Source organism: Ochotona curzoniae, unplaced genomic scaffold (genome assembly GCF_017591425.1).
Source record: "Ochotona curzoniae isolate NIBS_2020 unplaced genomic scaffold, NIBS_Ocur_1.0 contig_2754, whole genome shotgun sequence".
Taxonomy (NCBI): domain Eukaryota; kingdom Metazoa; phylum Chordata; class Mammalia; order Lagomorpha; family Ochotonidae; genus Ochotona; species Ochotona curzoniae.
The window spans coordinates 7,646,631-7,665,537 of NW_024465582.1; the positions used below are offsets into that span (position 1 = coordinate 7,646,631).

The following is an 18,907-nucleotide window of genomic DNA, read 5'->3' on the forward strand; positions in this document are numbered from 1 at the left end:
AATTTATCTAGGGACTGGTTTGCAGCACAGTGGATGAGACCAATGTCTGCCTCACCAGCAAGCTATATGTGGGCAAGTTCTAATCCTGGCTGCTCTACTTATTCGACTCATGGTCAATGTGCCTGGGCAAGCAGTGGAAGACGGTCCAAGTCTTTGCCTTGTTGCATTCACCCACATGGGAGACCCAGAAGAATGTCTTGGGTCCTGGTTCCAGCCTGGCCCAGTCCAAGCTGCTGGGGCCACTTTGGCCGTGAATCAGCAGATGGAAAGCTCTGGTTTTCATCCCTCTAACTCTACCTTTCAAATTTCTTTTTGAAATGTATTTATCTTATTTGAGTGTCATGGAAAGACAGAGTCCATGCGTGCAGGAGAGACCCTATCCACTGGCTTACTCTTTCTTCTGGTTTTTAAGATTTATTTTAGTTACTTGAAAGAGTTACAGGGAGAAAGAGAAACATCTTCCATCTGCTGGTTTATTCAGAGAATGAAAACATAGCCACCATGCCCTGTCGGGTTGTATTGTTTGTGTTGTTGGCGTTTCCCTGCACGGATTTCACACTTCCTCCCTGAGCAGTGGCCCCCGGAGTCTCACCCCAGCTCTCCAGCTGCCTTTTACACTAGAGTCCAGGTCTCTGCTACCGACAGATCTTGAATCGCTTCCCTATCTTGCAGCCGAGAAAGACGGGTTTAAAACTCAGCACTTGGAATCACGCGGCTCTTAGGAGGCTCAAAGTGCAATCCACTGGATAAAACTATTGTGTGACTCATCCAGGATTCTGTAACTGTCAGGGGTCTCATTTGGGGGCTCAAAGCAACATTCTGGGATCAGGGATCGCTCAAGACCGTTCAGATCTGCACACATTCTGCTCAGGACTGTCTTTGCCACATTGGCTCTTCTGGAAGATGAAACCAAACAGAGCAAACTGAAAATAGTACCAATTAATACATAACACGGGCTGAACACAGGCAAGATGGCTGCTCGCTGCTGAGGATACAGATACAATAGACTGAATAAATCCAACAAAAGCAAAATTCTTTCCTTCTTAAGAAATGTATTTATCTGAAAGTCAGAACAGAATGAGACCGAGGGATGTTCCACCCACTGCCTCACACCCCAGGAGCGTTCAACGGCCGGGGATGCTGCAGGCTGAAGCCAGGTGCCAAGACTTCATCCAGATCTCCCTCAGGGCTGACGGGAGCCCAGGCCCTGGCCGTCCTCCTCTGCATCTCCTAGGCCACCCGCCAAAGTACGGCAGCTGGGACATGAACTGGTACTCAAATGGGCTGCTGGCATCGCAGGCAGCAGCTTTATCTGCTGACACAATGCCAGCCCCAAAAGCAAAGTAACAGGACTTTAAATGCACTTTAATGAAAAGGGCAATACAGCGATAGAGGTGTCTATGAAACAACAAAAAGTATCATTTCTAATTCACCTGGAACCCTAATTTATTATCACTCACTGGTGTCAATGAATGATGATTAGGCATACTGGTTTAATCAAGGGGATATGGAAGAGTTGTTCTCACCATACTTGATACATAAATGAACACATTTGTTAGAATAAAACAAAATAAGAGCCATCTAAATGCTTTCATTCACAAGAGCTTACTGGGCAGCAGGTAGCTCACTGTCTACCTCTGGTTTTCAGCCACTGGATGACATCCCTAACAATGCTGTGAGCTGCTTCTGTGACCCCTAGCTTGATGTGCATGGTTTCTCCAGCCGAGACAGGCTGGACCTCAGTACTATCTTACTTCGCAGTCTCAGCAGAAGCGAGCCTCATTGCATTTCTCCTTCACTCTAGCTTCTCAGAGCGTGTGACTTTCTTCCAAGCTCACAGAATGACACAGCAAAACCCCAGGGTCAGGAAGTCCTTCCCTCCCCCTAAATTCCAGCCCTAACAAAGAATCAACCAATGCTACAATTACAGTGACCTGGGGAAACCTCCTGGGAGGTTCCCTCCTCCAGCAACTCCTAACAGCCTTCAGCAGCAGCCACGGAGAAGCAGCCGAGGAATATCAACAGTAAAGTGTGCGTGAGGCTGGACTCGGACGCAGGATGGAAACAATGCCTGCTGGAGACCTCACGGAAGTCAACGGCAGGCACCATTTCCAAAGGCAACCTTCTCAGACAACACAGCATTTCTCTTCTTAAAGTGACGCTTCTCTCAAAACTGCTACCGCCTGAAACACTGCCGTATACCCATCAAAGCAACCCTTGGGTGGACCACTGGCTCTTCCCTGTGAGTTCAAGAGGGCAGCACAAAGTCTCACCTGGGCAGGTAAGTGATCAGTGATGACCTCCACCTGGATGGCAGAGGCTGGAGGAATGCTGCCAGCTATCGTCAGCTGTCACTGGGTTTTCTGCATCGCAGGCCATCCTGTTTGCTGTGACACCTCCTGTCCCTGAGGCACGGGGTCAGCCCAGGAGCATCACCAGCTTTCCAAGGAGGTAGTAGACTTGCCACTCTATCCCTTTCAGACTCAATGGAACATTCTGCCCACCCTGACAATGGACAAGTCTTCGAGGATCCCAGTCCCTTCTAGGCTTCCTCTACAGAGCCTCCATCTCCTAAGACTTTGATATTTCCATTTACTCAACACCATGAAGAAAATGCCAGAAGCCCCTCTTCAGATATAAGACTGTAAATGGGAACTGTCCCTAAGAGAAAACCCAAACGGATTTTTTTAAAATGAAACATAAGAATTCTCAGTGCTCCAACTACAACTCTGGTTTTAAGTTTACATATCAAAATAACACTTTCTGAAATATTAAGTTTGTGACCTTTTATTAACCTGCAGGAATTAGCTTTATAAATAAATCTTCATTTTCATTTATTTCAAAGGCAGAGAGAAATAGAGACTTTGCATCTGCTGGTTCACTCCCCAGTTACCCCCAACAGCCAGGTCTTGGACAGGTCAAAACCAGGAGCCAGGACTTCAATGCAAGTCTCCCTTGTGGGTGGCAGGAAACCAACTACTTAAACCATTACCCGAAGACACTTCCCTGGGTGCCCACTAACAGGGCGCTGCACAGAAGATTGGGATTCCAATATGGCATACAGCATAACCACCATGTCAAATGCTCACCCCTACTTCTTTCATAGAATGTAGACTGTCATACAATGGCGTATTATTCTGCAATAGAAAGGAATGAACTACTGCCACACCCTGCAGCATGGATGAACTCTAAAAACATCCAGTGAAAGCAGCAAGACACTAAAGATCACGTGTTGCTTGACTCCATCTACCCGCAACACCCAGAGCAGGCAGCACGCTCGGGTCAGAGCGGAGAGGTACCTGGGATGGCAAGGGAGGAAGGCAGCAGGAAGGTTTAGGGGTAACAGCTCAGTCGGAGTGCACGGATTCTTTTTTAAATAAAATGTCCCAAATATTTATTGTAGTGTTATTTTCACCACTAAAAGCCATGGGAATTCTACATTTCATGTGAGTGAACTGTATTTGATGTAAACCATATTGCAATAAAGTTGTTCAACTATTTATGCTGGTGTTGATATATCACAGGTCAAGCTGCCGTCAGTGACATCGGCATTCCACTATTAGGTACTGACTTGAGGCTTGGCTGCTCCACTTTTGGTCCAGCTCCCTACTAATGTGCCTGGGAAAGCAGTGGAAAATGACAGGTTCTTGGGTCGCTATTCCCTAGCGGGAGACCGGATGAAGCTCTCAGTCCCTGGTTCCTGGTTCCTGCCAGGTGCAGCCCCTGCCATTGTGCACACTAGTACTAGATTCAGCAGACAAAAGATCTCCTTTCTAACTCTGCCTCCCACATACAAAAGTAATTTTTAATATAATTTTCAAAAAGAGAAAACTGCTCATTTCATTCCACAGTTTAAACATACAAGTTATTAACAAATCAAATCTTGGGTGCTGAAAAGTGGCTGTAGCATATTTTGCTCTTCCAGCTAAAAGTAACATCTAAACCATTTTAAAGGCTCTATCAAAGACAGCCATAAGCCAACAATGAATACACAGAAGAGGACCTTCTCAAAAGACAGGAACTCTTTCTGGGGTACTGACATGAGCCATTGTAGAGAATACCCGAAGCCGGGTCACGGCAGGTTGCAGCGGGACCTGGCTGCTGAGAGGTGTGCTCACCAGAGCCCCCCAGCAAATGTCCAGGGAGCCCATGTACCATTTTCCAAGGTGAGCTTATGTCCTCCAGGGGAAAAAAAAGTAGGGTAAGTATTCCTGAATGGACTATCTAAAAAAATGTTAATCATAAATAGATTTTACAACAAAACCAACAAATACTAATGCTGAAAGAGCTGCAACTTTAACCTCCTTAGAATAGTACTGATTGAGAAAGGAAACTAGGTTATTGGGCAGGATCCGCCCTACCCAAGGGCACAATGGCAACACTCCCAGGGGCCTGGAGTCCTTTGTTACAGAAACTTCCTGAACCTGGGGACAGCAGGTGCTCCCACCCATTTTCCCAGGAGCCAGTGAAGATCTGTCATCAGCTCCGCTCGCAAGGGCAAAAGACTCAACTCAGACACCACAGGGAGGTGGAACGTTCAGAACAGATCATTCCAGAAGACTCAACTCCTCGCTGAGTCCTCAAGGGCACACTCTCCTGCTACTGTCTGCGGAAGACTTGTAAACACTAACAGTTGTGGTAAAATGACTTCAAGAGCCAGTTGGAACACCAACAGCAGCCAGATTAAAGATGGAATTTAGCCTCTGAAATGAAGTCACTGCCATGGGCACTTCTAGTACTGGTAATGTGCTGAACTTACAGATGTAAGGAGCCTGTTCAGTCGTCAGCTGGGAAACCTGCACTGATCAAATCCCATGCATCACAGGTCGTGGTGTGAACTACCATCTCATTTTAAACACACTCACAAAAATGTACTGACACAACATCTGAAAACGAATATGAAATAAAAAGCTGCTCAAAAGGAGTAGTTCTTAGGATTATTTTAAAAGTACCAGTGGACCATCCAAGCCAAACAAATGCAAGGGAGCATTTTTCAGCAGATGGCATCTGCTGAGAAGCCTCGTTTGTCCTGGGGTAGCTTGCTAGTTCTCTGGGCTTGCGCAGCAGGTGAGTGCACTGCTTTCAACGCTCACTCAACCTTGGAGCTCACTTCTGGCCCGGTGTCCTTTTACATCACATGGTACGCACACTGGGATACCAAAGCCTGGGAGCTCCGGCAGCGGCTTCTAAATACAGACTCACCCACCCTGAGGGCACAGGAATCCACGTGAAGGTCCCCAACAATCTCATGGAATTCAAACCTGAGCTTATCTTGGCGCAAAAACCAATTTGGAAATCCATTCATGTTTTTTTCAGGATATTCATTTTCCATGAACTTCCTGAAGTACCTTAGTATTTTTCTCCGACAAAAGGAGGGTTAACTGCTCTTAACTAAAAATAAATGCTTGGGACTGATGTTGTGCAGCCCACGAATTCGCTGTCTGCAACACAACCATTCATTATCCGTGTTGGATGGAAACCTGACCACTGCACTAGGGACTGTTCCCTGGTGATTTGCCTGGGGAGGCAGCAGATGGTGCCCAGTCCTTGAGCCCATCCCAGTGTAAGAGGTCAAGATGAATTCCCAGGCTCCTGGCTTTCACCTGCAGTCAAAGGGGAGCGAGCCAGGGCATGGGAAGTCTGCTAGCTCATGGTTCTCTCTTGCTGTGTCACTCTGCCTTTCAAAATCACAAATAAAACGTTTTTGGGAACTATGAGCATCAAGATTTACTACAGCAGCTTCTGAAAGTATCAAAGTGCAATCACTCCAAGCTCTGAGACACTCTGAGGAGCAGACCTCCACGGGTGGCGTGGTGTGTTGGACTGGAGTCAGCAAACAACACCCAGGCAGCTCCCACTTTTCTGTTGCATCAGGGAGCAGATTCGCCATTAAGCCAAGCCAGAAAAAGTTACAGACTAAACTACTGACAGGTGTTAGCATTTAAAAGCAAGCTCTCCAGACGAGGTCTTATTTCTGACACAGAGCTGTTCAAGCAGGGCTCCTCGGCGGCCACAGCCATCCAAAAAGCTACTTGGACGGCGTAAGCAACCATCTGTGTTTTTAAAGAACGTGTTTTGGAAGGTTAAGACAGTGCATCAGATGCTCTTATGTAGAACATGGATTCAAAGACAACACACACTCTCTCATGGCCTGCCAAATCCTGCAAGTGTCACTTCCAGACTAGCAGCAACAGGGAATTCGTGAGCAAAGCAAATGGCCAAGCTCCACCCAAGACTCCTTGGTCCAGGTGGGATTCCATGGTTTGACAAGTCTCCTGGGAGCTTCTGAAGCCCCATCATCTGAGAGCCACTGTTCCTCTGGGCAGCACGAAGCAGGAGTCTGGCCAGAGAGCCACCTTTCTACCCCGTGGGGCGAGGCACTCCCTGCCTGGAGAAAACAGAATGCAGGAGCTCATACGGAAGGGACAGGGCAGCCGCCGGGTTCCCGGCCCAGGCCCGTGCTGCCTGGCTACAGCACAGGCTGTACTACTCCTGGGCTCGTCTCCAGGGAGGCTGCACCATCTGGCCTGGCATGGTGGCCCTGGAATCTCGCTGAGTAGCTGTTCAAGGGATTCCACTGTGCTGCCAGGCTGGGAAGCACCAGAAGGGCCCCTGCAGAATGAAGTGTTCCTATGAGAAGAAGTACTTGGGAAAGGGCGCCTGTGGATCAGGCTCAGCAAACCAACTCAAGGCTTCACAGCTTTCCAGCCATCCTGGCTGCCCCAGCCCCAGCAGCATCAATGACAAATGGACATGGCTGGGTTCCAGTAGAGAGTCATTAAACTGGGAATGTCATAATTTTCATGGGTCACCAAATATTCGATTTTTTTCCCCAAGCATTTAGAAATGCAAAAGGCATTCATGCCAGCCAGCAACAAACAGGCTTCAGGTGGGGGGCCTGGCTTGCTGCTCCCGATGGTTCAAGCTCCACAGCATCTGTCAGCTCTGAGCTCAGCAGCAGCACCTTTGAGACTTCTGCAATGCAAACTGCTGCCTTCCGCACAGCTGGACATTACTCGCCCTAAAGCTGGAGCACACAACAAAATGCACAGCCTCAACAACCCACACAGGACAACACAGCAGGCACCTCCATTGTTGCAGGTGGTACCTTACAAAGTCCATTCTCCCAGAAGCAGCCACTTGATTTAATTCTCAGATATCCATCACCTTTTAATTGGCAGCACAATTGTAAGAAATTCTATAATCTCAGATTTTCACTATGGAATGACCAGTCCTCAAAAGACAAGCTACCACAGTGGCAGCTGTTGGCTTAAGCTGCTTTCAACAAGATTTATATAAAAGGCAGAATAATTGAGGAGGGGAGGAGAGAAGTGAGTCCAGAGACAAAGGGAGAGATTGTCATTCCACTGGCTCACGCCCCAAATGGCCACCACAGCTCCAGCCGTTGCAGCCACTTGGGGAGAGAGTCAGCGCACAGAAGACCTTCCTCTCTGTGTATCTGACTTTCCAATAAAAATAAATCTTTTTTAAAAAAGCTGGACTATAGGGACACAGGGCTAACCTCCCTAGTCTGTGTGCTGCAATGCCAACGCAGGCCTTTGTATGTGCGCTAGGTGAGATAATCCACCCTGGGAATCGCTGAGTTTTTGCCACCCGAAGGCTATAGTGAACTTTGGGAATAAAATACAGCTTGTCGTAAACACACAACTGTTTTTTTCACTGAAATTACACCCAACATCACATAATACCATGACCGATTCTCCTAAGTAATTTCTGAACTATTTGTTTCCAAACAAGGTTTTTGCACACTTTTGTGCACAAAAATGGTATTTGTTATAAAGGCACAGACTTTAAGCATGCAAAATAATAGAACTCAGCAGGATTTAATCAGTTTCCTATTTCACCTCTCCCAGTCATAAATTATTGTCTGGTCTGAGCTTGGCAGCGAAAAGTTATTTGCTAATTCTTTTCAGTTTAAGGGTGCCAAGAACACAAGATAATAGCTCATTTTCCCCACCCCAGCACTTACCATCACATATGAGCAAAGAAGCTAACCCCCAAAGCAAAAGCAATGCTGGGGGCCAGTGGCATCCTGAGCCCCTCTCTGTGCCCAAAGACACATGGTGGGTGACCGTGAGTCTTGTTGGTTGCCGGAAGTATCTGTAAATAGCTCAGGCTCACACAGGAGCCAGTAGGTTTGGCCTGGGATCAGGGGTCAACCAGGGCTGAGAGGCACAGGCAGGTCAGAGGCAAAGATCAACACCAGGGAGAGAAGAGGTCTATTCAATGGACCAAGGAGCGAAAAAATGACTGAACTGGTGCATCCACTGGGGACAAAGTCAACAAGTGGACCCAACAGAAGTCAAGAAGTCAGGCAAGGCCATGACCCAAGGCAGAAGCCCTTTGCCCTCTCTTTGATGCATGTGTGTAACTTGTAACTTCTTTATTCAAATGCCCCATGATAAAGAGCCTTCACAGAGCATGCAGCATGCCAATGGTTTCTTTGGTTTCTTGCTGATTGCAAATGAAGACACTTCTGTCCTTCAGTGAGTGGCTCTCCTCTGCAGTGCACTCCTGGTTATAACCACACGCCCCCATTCCCAGAGGCCTTGGTGAAGAGAGAAAAAAATAAAAAGTCAAATAGGATATGGGAAACAATGCAGATACGATGTAGAGGAAGTGGCTCTCTGGGATGGCAAGATCAAGGCCTGCGGGGGTCCCACTGACACTGCGCCCCCTGGCTGCAGGGAAAGGCAGCCAGCTGTGCCTCTGCAGGTCCCTATGGTACAAAGAGTCAGGGCCTGGCGTAATGGAACCAGCATTTCCTTCCAGAATCTAAAAGGTGAGCTTGTCATGCAGCGACACAGACTTGCAAATATGCATATCCTTTTTTTGGAGTTCACTGTACTAATGAATGAACAGGTTTTTTTTCTTCTGTAGTCCCAGAGTGAAAGTGAATGGAAACATTTGACTTTCCATCTCTAAGCCACAAGATGCCAAACCCAACTCTTGGAAGAGGCCTAGAGATTCCAAGTCATGCAGTTTCTGAGCAGAAAAACATGTGCCAACTCAATACCAACGAAGCTGGACAAGTGGCACTCTACTGCATCGTAAAGACCAGACTGCAAGCAACAGGATGTGGGGTCCCTGGGGCATGGAGCCCAGACTCCCCGAAGCTTTGTGGGCTAGTATTGAATGTCCATCTAAAGCGTGGGCATTTTCAGGACGAAACAGAAAAATGTGGGAAAAGCAGAGTATGTGAGAGTTGCCTGGCTCAAGGCCGCCTTCTTAGTACTGCTGCCCTGTTCTGACTGAAGCGAATTCCAAGAACAACAGCTGCAGCCCTACTATTGTTTCAGCCAAATGCATTCGGTTTTTAAAAGTATCTGTCGCTTGTCACCACACCATGTCCCTCCTTGCTCTTAGTGTCCACGCAGCCCTCTCTTCCTATAGCCACTGTATATGGCCACTGAGAGGTAGGTTGTGCTCGGCATATCTAGGTTGGGCCACCCGATTCTCCATCCAAGAAACCGGAGAAAGTGTAAAGTGATCTAGCTTGACACTGTTTAAACTTTGAGAAAAGAGACAATTACAAAAGTAGAGATGTGAAGATAACCTGTATGTGCTGGTGCACGCCCCAAACCCCTACACCATCCGGACTGGGACAGGCCAAGCCTGGAGCCTCTACAACTCCACCCCTTTCTCCCATGAGGCAGTAGGCACTTGTGCAGGAACTGGGACCTAGACCACGCCCTGTGAAATGGGACTCAGGTGTCCCAAGTGGCATTTGAACTGCTGCACCTGACGTCCACCCCACTATTGTTTTTCAAAGCAGCACAAGAAAAGGTATCCAAGAAAAAAAAAGTAGTTCAAGACTGCACTGTATGAGGCTTGACTGCTTCACGGCTCAGGTGCGGTCTGGGGTATGAGAGAACTGCAGCAGCACAGTGGTGAGAGCATGAATGCAACCGAGGCCGCTGAACTGTACCCTCGAAAATGGGGAAAACGGGTGTATCAGGACACACACACACACACACTCGTCAGTTTAAAAAAAGCCACGCTCCAATTCAAAAGCATAAATCGTGTGTTTTCAGTCATGTTGGTTTCAACCCAAATTTGAGTACATACTGCAGATACTTGTCGGAAAGTGAGATCCCCACAAACAAGCTGCAGCTGTGAGCTCCTGTGCCCATACGGCAAGGGGACACGGCTGGTGGTGGCGCCCCAAAAGCTAGGTCCCCATGCTCTGCCTCGGGCAGGCTCCTGCCTCTCCACGGAGGTGCCAACGCGCGCCTCCAACCGCTGCACACGGCAATGGCATATGGGCCAGCCGACCCCGGAGTTAATCAGCTAGAGGCACGAAGGGACCGCTGAGGTAAGCAAGGGTAGGGTCAGCCAAAATGCAAATAATCTTGTTTATTTCCTATTGAGGAGGAAAAGGGTAGAATGTTTCCATTAAAGAAAAATACTTCCCTTTCCACTCACAACAAGGAGATTAAGGGTGGCTGAGGATAGAACAGTCACAGGCAACACCAATGTCACAGCATGGGAATCCTAACTGTCCTGGGGCCAGTGGTACCAGGGGTGAAGCTGCTGACTACAAGGCTGATATCCCATATGAGCATCCGGTCCAGTCCTGGCAGCTCCACTTCCAATCCAACTCCCTGCTAACATACCTGGGAAGGCCGAGGAAGATGGCCCACACGCTTTGGCTCCCTGCTACACCCATGAGAGACCTATCTGAGTTCCAAGCTCCTAGCCTCAGCTGTTGTGGCCATTTGGGGAAAAAAAAAAAAAACAGTGAAAGCAAGATCTCCCCCATGCCCACCTCTGCTCTGTAATTCTGCCTTTGAAATCAGTCCACTTTCAAGAGACAGAGGAAGGCTCTGTCTCCTTTGTCCCTGAATTAGCTGACTCGGAGTGCTGCTTTGTCCTAAGGACACCGAGTTTCTGCACCTTTCCTGCTGCTCCCACACTCCTCCTCCACCTTCACAGATGTCGCTGTCTCTCCACACTGGGTTCCTCTGCCCTTCAACTGGCTGCAGCTCCCTGGGGATCCCGGGGCAGGCGTCTCCTGCTGCTCACTCGCAGTAGGTGCCATGCAGAAGTTGGAGCGTCAGGCCCTGCTCCCTCCTGCACTGCCTTGTCTGGGCAGCCACTCGGCCAACAGCTGGCTTGGCCTGGAAAACCTGGAATGCAGCTCCTCGAGCTGCTGGGCTCCCAGGAACACCTAGGATCCACCTGTGTGCCCACGGTGAGATCTGGCCTCTGTGGAAAGATGAAGTCATCGTGTTCCAGCTATCCAACTCCTGGTCACATACAAGGTCTTGTCAGAACTAGTGCACCTGTTGGGCTGCCCACTGTCCATTCTCCAGCATCTGCCAGGCCAGACTGGAGTGTGTATACACGGGTTATCCAGAAGGAGCCTGTCCCAAGCCACACATCAGCCAATGGGGGTGAGAAGACATCAGTGGAGGCCAACCAGAAAAGAAAAAAAGCAAAAGCCAAGCAGCCAGACAGGGCAGAAAGCGTGAAGGCGACAAAAAGTGTGATGGAAGGTCACTAAGTTAACTAACCCAGTATCAATCAGGTTTCACCAAATTGGCTTGCGACATTAGCTCCAGTGAGCCAAACCAGAAGGACCCGCAAGTTGTGTCTTAAAGAACTCCAACTTTCTCAGGCAGTGGGGACAACTTGAAAGCATCAGGCAGATTAATAAAATGCAAAGAACAACTTGGTAAACCAAGTCTAATAACACTTGTTGTAAATTAAGGAGCAGGGCATCTTATTGTACATGGGGGCAATTAAATCCCCAGCCAGGGAGTATTCAGGGAGACCCCATGCGAGGCCGAGACAACTAGGGCAGCCTATAATTCCCTTGATGAAGTTTACCGAGGTAAATTAAATAACTTCCCCTTCAAAATACAATTAGGCAAATTGGTATCACTCTAAACTGTGTCAAAGGCAATCAAATTAGATTCTAGAAAAACGACAAAATAGTTGAAATTCTCAATGTGGACTCTAATTTAGAACTCCTCAATTCTGCAGCATTCCTGAAGGGTGCTATAGTGACTGCTGTGTACCCCCTGAATGGCCCAGGGAAGACAAATGGTCAGGCTCACTTCTAAGTGTACCCCATTCTGCAAGTTCAGCGCTCAGCTGTATCCGCATCTTACAGAGCCATGGTGCTTCTTAAATTCATTTTTCTTTTTCAAAACTCAGTTCAGAGCACGCTGTCCAAGAAGACAACTCATTTCTGTCTCATAGGAGCGCGCTGGCCTCCCTGTGCTGAGTCTCTGGAGCCACACTGGGAGGTTTTTCAACAAAGCACGCACACACATCTCCTGCTGGTTTTCATTTCCAACTGCAGATACCACACAGCAGGGATAACAGAAGCCGTGGTCCAAGGGGAGCTCTCTGGTCCCCGCTTTCCTAGCACCAGCTGACAGCAGTTCAGAGTGCAGTGGAACTGCGTATTAAAACCATGTCCCTGTCAAAAAGCAAGAACAGCTGAGGAACTCGTAAAACGCTCAGACGCTGGCGTGACCTTCTGGATCTCACTCGCAAGTCACTTCCACCCCCGCCCCAGCCCGGGGTCCCCGAGCTCCCACTTCAGGATTTTAGCTTCATATAGTCTGTTTGGTCTCCTACACCAAACAGGATTTTGAAAAATGGATTTTTTAATCCATTCGAGAATTATGACGACACAGTCAGCTCAAGTCCCGGTCACACTTGAGATGAAATGACTGCAGGAAGGGATGATGGAGAATGAGAAAGGACACACGTCAGAGCAGCCTTCTCGAAAACCTTCCTCCCCGTCTTCATCTTGGTCTCCTCCACTACCGGAGCGCTGCTGGCTGAGCGAGCGAGCAGGTCAGTGGGCAAGCGAGCACCTCTGGCTCTCGATGGAGGTGACCACACCCCTGAGGTGCCTGCAGGCACACCTTCCAGAGCCAGCCTCCCCGTCACAGCAGCAAGCATGCCTCCCCAGCCGGTCAGGCTCTGACCCTGTCCGAGACCCCGGTGCTCACGGGCACGAACGCTGCGGGGGCATGGCTCTAGTCAGGAACACTACACCCCGAGTTGAGTCAATTGCCTTTGGAGTATGAGAGGTTCTATTCGGGGATCACCACAATCATTTTTAAAAATGCTGTCATCTACTTGGCAATTATTTATCAGTTTCCATTTGAGCCCAAGCATGGTGCATGTGTACAGATATTAACATACATATCGGTGTATACACTGGAATGTTCACTAATATAAAATTGATCAGACACTTCTGGGGGACAACGCAACGGCATTAAGCACATTCATGCAATCATCACCAACAGCATTTTCACAAGTTTTTCATCTCCTAGTACTAAAACTCTCCACCCACTGAGCACTACAACTCCTCCTCCACTTCCGTGAAAGATCGATTCTGTTTTTTAAAAAATTTACTTATTATTATTATTGCAAGGTCAGATATAAAGAAGGGGGAAGAGAGGAATATCTTCCGTCTGATGATTCACTCTCCAAGTGGCCACAATGGCCAGTGCTGTGCTGATCCAAAGCCAGGAGCCAGGACCCTCTTCTAAGTCTCCCACACGGCTGCAGGGTCCCAAGGCCTTGGGTTGTCCTTGACTGCTTTCCCAGGCCACAAGCTGGATGGGAAGCAGGGCCTCCGGGATTAGAACTCATGCCAATATGGGATCCCGGTGCATTCAAGGTGAGGATTTTAGCCGCTAGGCTATCACACCGGGCTCAAAAGATCAATTCTTAAAACCCTTTTCATACCAAATTGTGTTGAAATTCCCAGTTATGTGAGAAGTCACTGTAGAGGGACCCGATTTCAGGACACGGTGAGACTCCACGTTTGTGACCCTCATCCCTTCCAGAATCCAAACCCTGCACAGCTTTAAGCTGCAGATGTGCCTGTCTCGGGTACCAGGGCCAATGAACAAACCTGTCGTTGGCAACTATTCCTATATGTCTACAGTGAACTTGTGATGGAAGCAGGGTCAGCAGAAAAAGAAATTGGTCTTTTGACCACTGACAAGTTATGCTTAAAACATATTTAATGTATCTATGTCTAAGGCAGAGTGCTACGATGGATATAAACAGACAGATCTTCTAAAAGCCTACACAACCAGAGCTGGGCCCTCCCAGATGGGTCTTAACCACGTGGGCCATCATCAGATGCCTTTCCAGGCATATTAGAAAGAGGTCCGTCGGAAGTAGAGGAGCTAGAAATCCATCCAACATTCTGATATCAAATGTGCCCATTCCCAGCAGTGGCTTAAACCACCGTGCCACAAAATCTGCCCTTCACTGCCAACTCTTGCTCCAAGCCTGGGCCCAGTTCTTTAACTCTCGCCTGCCTTTTCCCACATTCTAAACCCTGCAGTTCCCACGCAGACCACGAAGCAACGATGGAGATACTATACCACCAGGTGCTAGATGGCACAAGATTTGAGGTCAAAATCAAGTGCTGTCTTAGGATAGATCATTCTGGCTTGGTGTCTCTTCACCTACAATCTATAAATCCTGTCAAAAGGCAGAACTCAGAGCCAGCAATGCGGCAGGCTAAGCCATCCTGTGAGTGCAGAATTGAGTCCCAGTGGTTCTCCTTCCGATCCAGCTCCCCGCTGATGGCTTGGGAGAGCAGAAGACAGCTCAGGCATTTGGCTTCCTGCCATCCATGTGGGAGACCCAGATGAAGCTCCTGGCTCCCGGCTTTGGTCACTTGAGAAGTGAACCAGGAAGATGGAAGATTTCCCTTTCTCTTTCTGTTTTTCCCTCTATTTGAACTATGCCTTTCAAATAACTAAATCTTAAAAAGACAGGTAACTATCAAGCTAGGCAGTCCATCGCACTCCACACTCAGTGAGCTGCCCACTGGCAGGGGCCAGCCAGGATCCACAGGTAGTTGACTTTGAGGCAAAAGGACTGAGCAGCTGTCACATGAGGAGCTTCTGCCAGCCTGGCCAGGCATCGCTAGGAGCACACAGCATCTTTCGAGCATCGAGGTCACTATGCTAGGAAAAACAAACCTCTCCCAGTTGCCCAAACACAATTAAGCGGGTCGATCTGGACACAGGCATCTCTTTTCAGTGACAGCACTTGTTCATTTTTGGCTGCAGAAGAGAGTCCTTAGCAGTGCAGCGTCACATAAAGAAACCCCTTCAGCTGCTTGGGGAGCGTGACGAGTCAGCCTCGGCCAGGTGGCTTCATCAGTCCTAAAAGGACTCCCTACTCCCTCAATTCTCACTGGGCTCCATGGAAGGTCTCCCCCCTCTCAGGTGCTGAAACCCCTTCCCCCAATGCAAAACATTTCCTCTGGGAAATGATCGGGTCATGAAGGTCAAGTCAGCATGGGTGGGATTGGTGCCTTTTCCGGAGAGACCTCATGGAGCCGGTTCTGCGAACACGGCAGGCCACAGCCAGCTATGAACCCCTCGCCAGACACAGGCCGCCCCACGCCTTCTGCTGAACTTCCCCATCTCCGGAATGGTGACCAGACTCCTGGCTGTCCAGGTCACTTGCCTGTAGTACTCTCGCCTAGCGGCCTCAATGCACTAGGAGAGTTGAGAATTTTAAATAGGAAGCAATAAGGACACCAACTGGCAAAAATTCATGTACGTGAACTTCAAGCTCCTTGCACATCTGACTCCTTGAAAAAGGGAAAAGAGACAGCCAGGGAGGAAGCCACACAACTCTCCCGTCCCCCGCCTCAGCCTGGCTGTGGCACCTGCTGAACACCTATTACGAGATCAGTGCTGCACCAACCACACACACACACAAGATACACAGGACATCCCCACTGTGTTTTTATCATTCGTAAAAATGTTGTGGGTGTGTGCACGTACTGGAGGCAGCCATGCTGTGGGCTCCATCCACAAGGCAGGACGGGGACCTCAACAAGCACAGGAACTGGACCTACCTGCCCATAGTCTGTCCGGAAGACGACGACTCCTTCTGCACAGGAATTTACAGTACTGGGAAAATGCTGGCCACTTTCTCTCAGCCAGACCCGTGTTCCCTGCAAACGAAACATACAGCATTTAACCACGAGTACAGATCACATTTTGCAGTGAAACAGCACTTTCAAAATCGAATCCCACATTCCGTAAGAAAAAAAACTTTGAAAAGCACATGAGTTTATTAAATCGGTAAAGAACAAAATCTTCTGGACACATCGTCCACAGCACGTACCATCCCCTAATGTGACCCAGAGTCCATGCCGCTTGCCAGAGAGACGAACAAATGCCAGCTCTTGAAACCAACTACACAGCCAGCCCATGATGGTCTCCTTGATTCACAAACGCCCAGGAGGCCAGCACTGCTGCAGGCCCATTTCACAGACAGGAAGGCAGGGTTCTGAGGCAAGGTGAAACAGCCGCCCGGTGACAACCTGGCTGCAGGCCCTCCCCAGCATCAGTCTCACCCACTGCAGCATGCGATGGGGGAGGTTAACGCTTTGCCCAGACAGGGGCCATCCAAGTAGAAAACATCAGAAATTAGAGCAAGGCTCCAGCCTGCCCCAAGCCCAGCTGTGTGCCTCTCCCAGCAGATGGAACCATAGCCTTCTTCCCCCTCTTTCAAATACACACATACTTTTTTTTTAATCCCTGAAGCCCACCAGTTTAAATAACACAAATACCAACAGGGACCAAGCTCCCATTTCCACCAGTTTGGTCACGTGCTTCTGACAGCAGCATCAAGCTGAGACGCTGGGAAGTTGGGGGGGGACCTCATGAATGCCTGCTGGTACCAACTTAGTAGCAAGCAGCTGCTCCAAACAGCACATAACTCCATGCATCTGCTAAGGCCATTCTCCCAACTTTCACCCCATATCCAAACTAGATAATCCTGAAATAATTTGAAATACTTCCAAGTGGCTATACAATTGGTTTTCATCTCCCTTTTAATTCACAAGCCCTCCATACACACATGTACACCCACACCAATGGAAACTTCCAAAGCCTTTATGAGAACTTTCATTTAGTAGGTTAAGAAGTCTAATGAGTCCCACTGACCAATGACTGACCTGGACTGTACTGTTTCCCTTTGATTAAAACTGCCTAGTCAGTAGGACTAAAATGAAAATTTTATTACAGCACATTACCAAATCAACGTTGTTGTCCTGACAATTAATATAAGCTGCTTCTTTAACCAGGAGTCGCCGTGTTCTCCTTCCCTTCTTGGCTGACCTTACTAAAGAGCCCAGTGTTGACACAGTGTGTGGCCCCAAACACCAGGCTCAGCTCAGCTTCCAAAGTCCAAAGGTCTGGCCCGACAGGTGTAAAGAGCTGCTGATAACACAGTGCCCAAAATCCAGACCAGATTTCCAATCTAGAGCCAGTGGCCAGTCCCTGCTAGGTCTACCGTCAACAGCCGTCCTGTGCAAGTTGGAAGGGGAAATGCAATTCAAAACACTCCCTTTGTTCTTCCCAGCAGTAGAGCTGACCATTTTCGTAGAATCAGAACTGTCGAGTCAAACCACTGAAATGGATATTTTTGCACACAGACTGTGGCGGTTTGTCTGAGACCCCAGTCTTCCTACCTCCAGTCTTTTCCAACAGAACACACATGCCCAGGTCTCAGAGAGGCCACCCACCAGTGCTCGAGAAGGGAGTCACAGGCCGACAGTTACCAGACCAGCCAAGGTGGAAGGGGGAAGAAACCCAGCCCAGCATCTGCAGACCATTGTATCCTAGTATTGTTAAATAAAGCCGATCACTTAATATCCAGTACAGGCAAGCTAGGATATGGAGAAAGCTTAACCATTTCAGTAGAAGCTTGTTCCCAACAGACACGGGCTTCCTTAAAACTTGAGTATGTTTTCATCTTAAGTCTCTCAACTCAATATGGGAATGTTAAACTTAGCAGTAGAAAACCTCTCTACACAAAGTGACCAGGAACATTTTTGGAATAGAAAGCACTTGCTTATACGTTTTCATCTCCTTTGATCTTTGGAGCAATTCTGTAAGACAGAAAGGCAAATAATATCATCCCATCTTGAACAGTGAGCCCTGTTCTCATGCCAACAAATGATTTCCTGGCTATCGAAGGAAAGATTGCATCTCCAGACAGTGGTGAGGATGCAGAGAAAGCTGCAGAAATATCAAAGGATACCTCCACTTTAGAAAAGACTTGAGAAAAGAGATCACCAATTTCTTGAAAAGCCATACAAACTGGCCAATGTCCCAACAATTGAACTTCTAAAGATATACCCATTCGGAAGACAGTTTTACAAAATCTTGTATGTAAATATTCAATGCTATGTTAATCATTCATAATAGCTAAACACTGGAAACAAGTCAAAGGTCTGTGAACTGCTACAAAGGCAAACAAAATGTTGTAAGTGCATACAGTGGAAGTGCAGTAACAGGAAAGACCTCCGATGGGTTCACCAGCAAGGACGAGCCACAGACGCACTGCGCAAAGTGAAAGGAGGCAGGCAGGAGCAGCTAGACTGTTGCATCTCATTTGTGTGAAATTTTGCGGCAAGATGAATCTGAAGACACACAAAGTGGAAGAAAGGATGGTCAGGACTCGGAGGGACAGTGAATAAAGCGGGGAAAAGAAATTCTAAGAAGTGACACAAACTGCTGTAAAATCAGACTGTGGTGATGGCTAAATGACGACACAGGAGCCACTGTGCACCAGTAATAACCAAACCGCAGAGCATCACAGCTCGATAACATCGAATGCTATTGTCTTTAAATAAAGATTTAGTTTTATTAGAAAGCCAGACTTACAGAGAAAAGGAGAGAAAGATCTTCCTCCCACTGGTTCATCCCCCAGATGGCTGTATTGGCCAGAGCTAAGCCAAACTGAAACTAGGAGCAGTTTCTGAAAATTAAAACATTGGGGTCCACTGCACTGGCACAGCAAGCTAGTTCTCTGCCTGCAGCGCCAGCAGCCCACATGTGCACTTGCTCTTGTCCTGGCTGCTCCAGTT

The 18,907-nt window shown here is 48.2% G+C and overlaps 1 protein-coding gene across 1 annotated transcript in view; it reads right to left on the bottom strand.

The window, feature by feature from the left end:
* The window catches only part of MYO10 (myosin X), a 181,843-nt gene that overhangs the window by 125,191 nt on the left and 37,745 nt on the right, over positions 1 to 18,907 (bottom strand). The window contains exon 2 of the mRNA XM_040977322.1: positions 15,884 to 15,982. Within this exon, the coding sequence (XP_040833256.1) occupies positions 15,884 to 15,982 (99 nt within the window). The remainder of the gene's footprint in view (positions 1 to 15,883; positions 15,983 to 18,907) is intronic.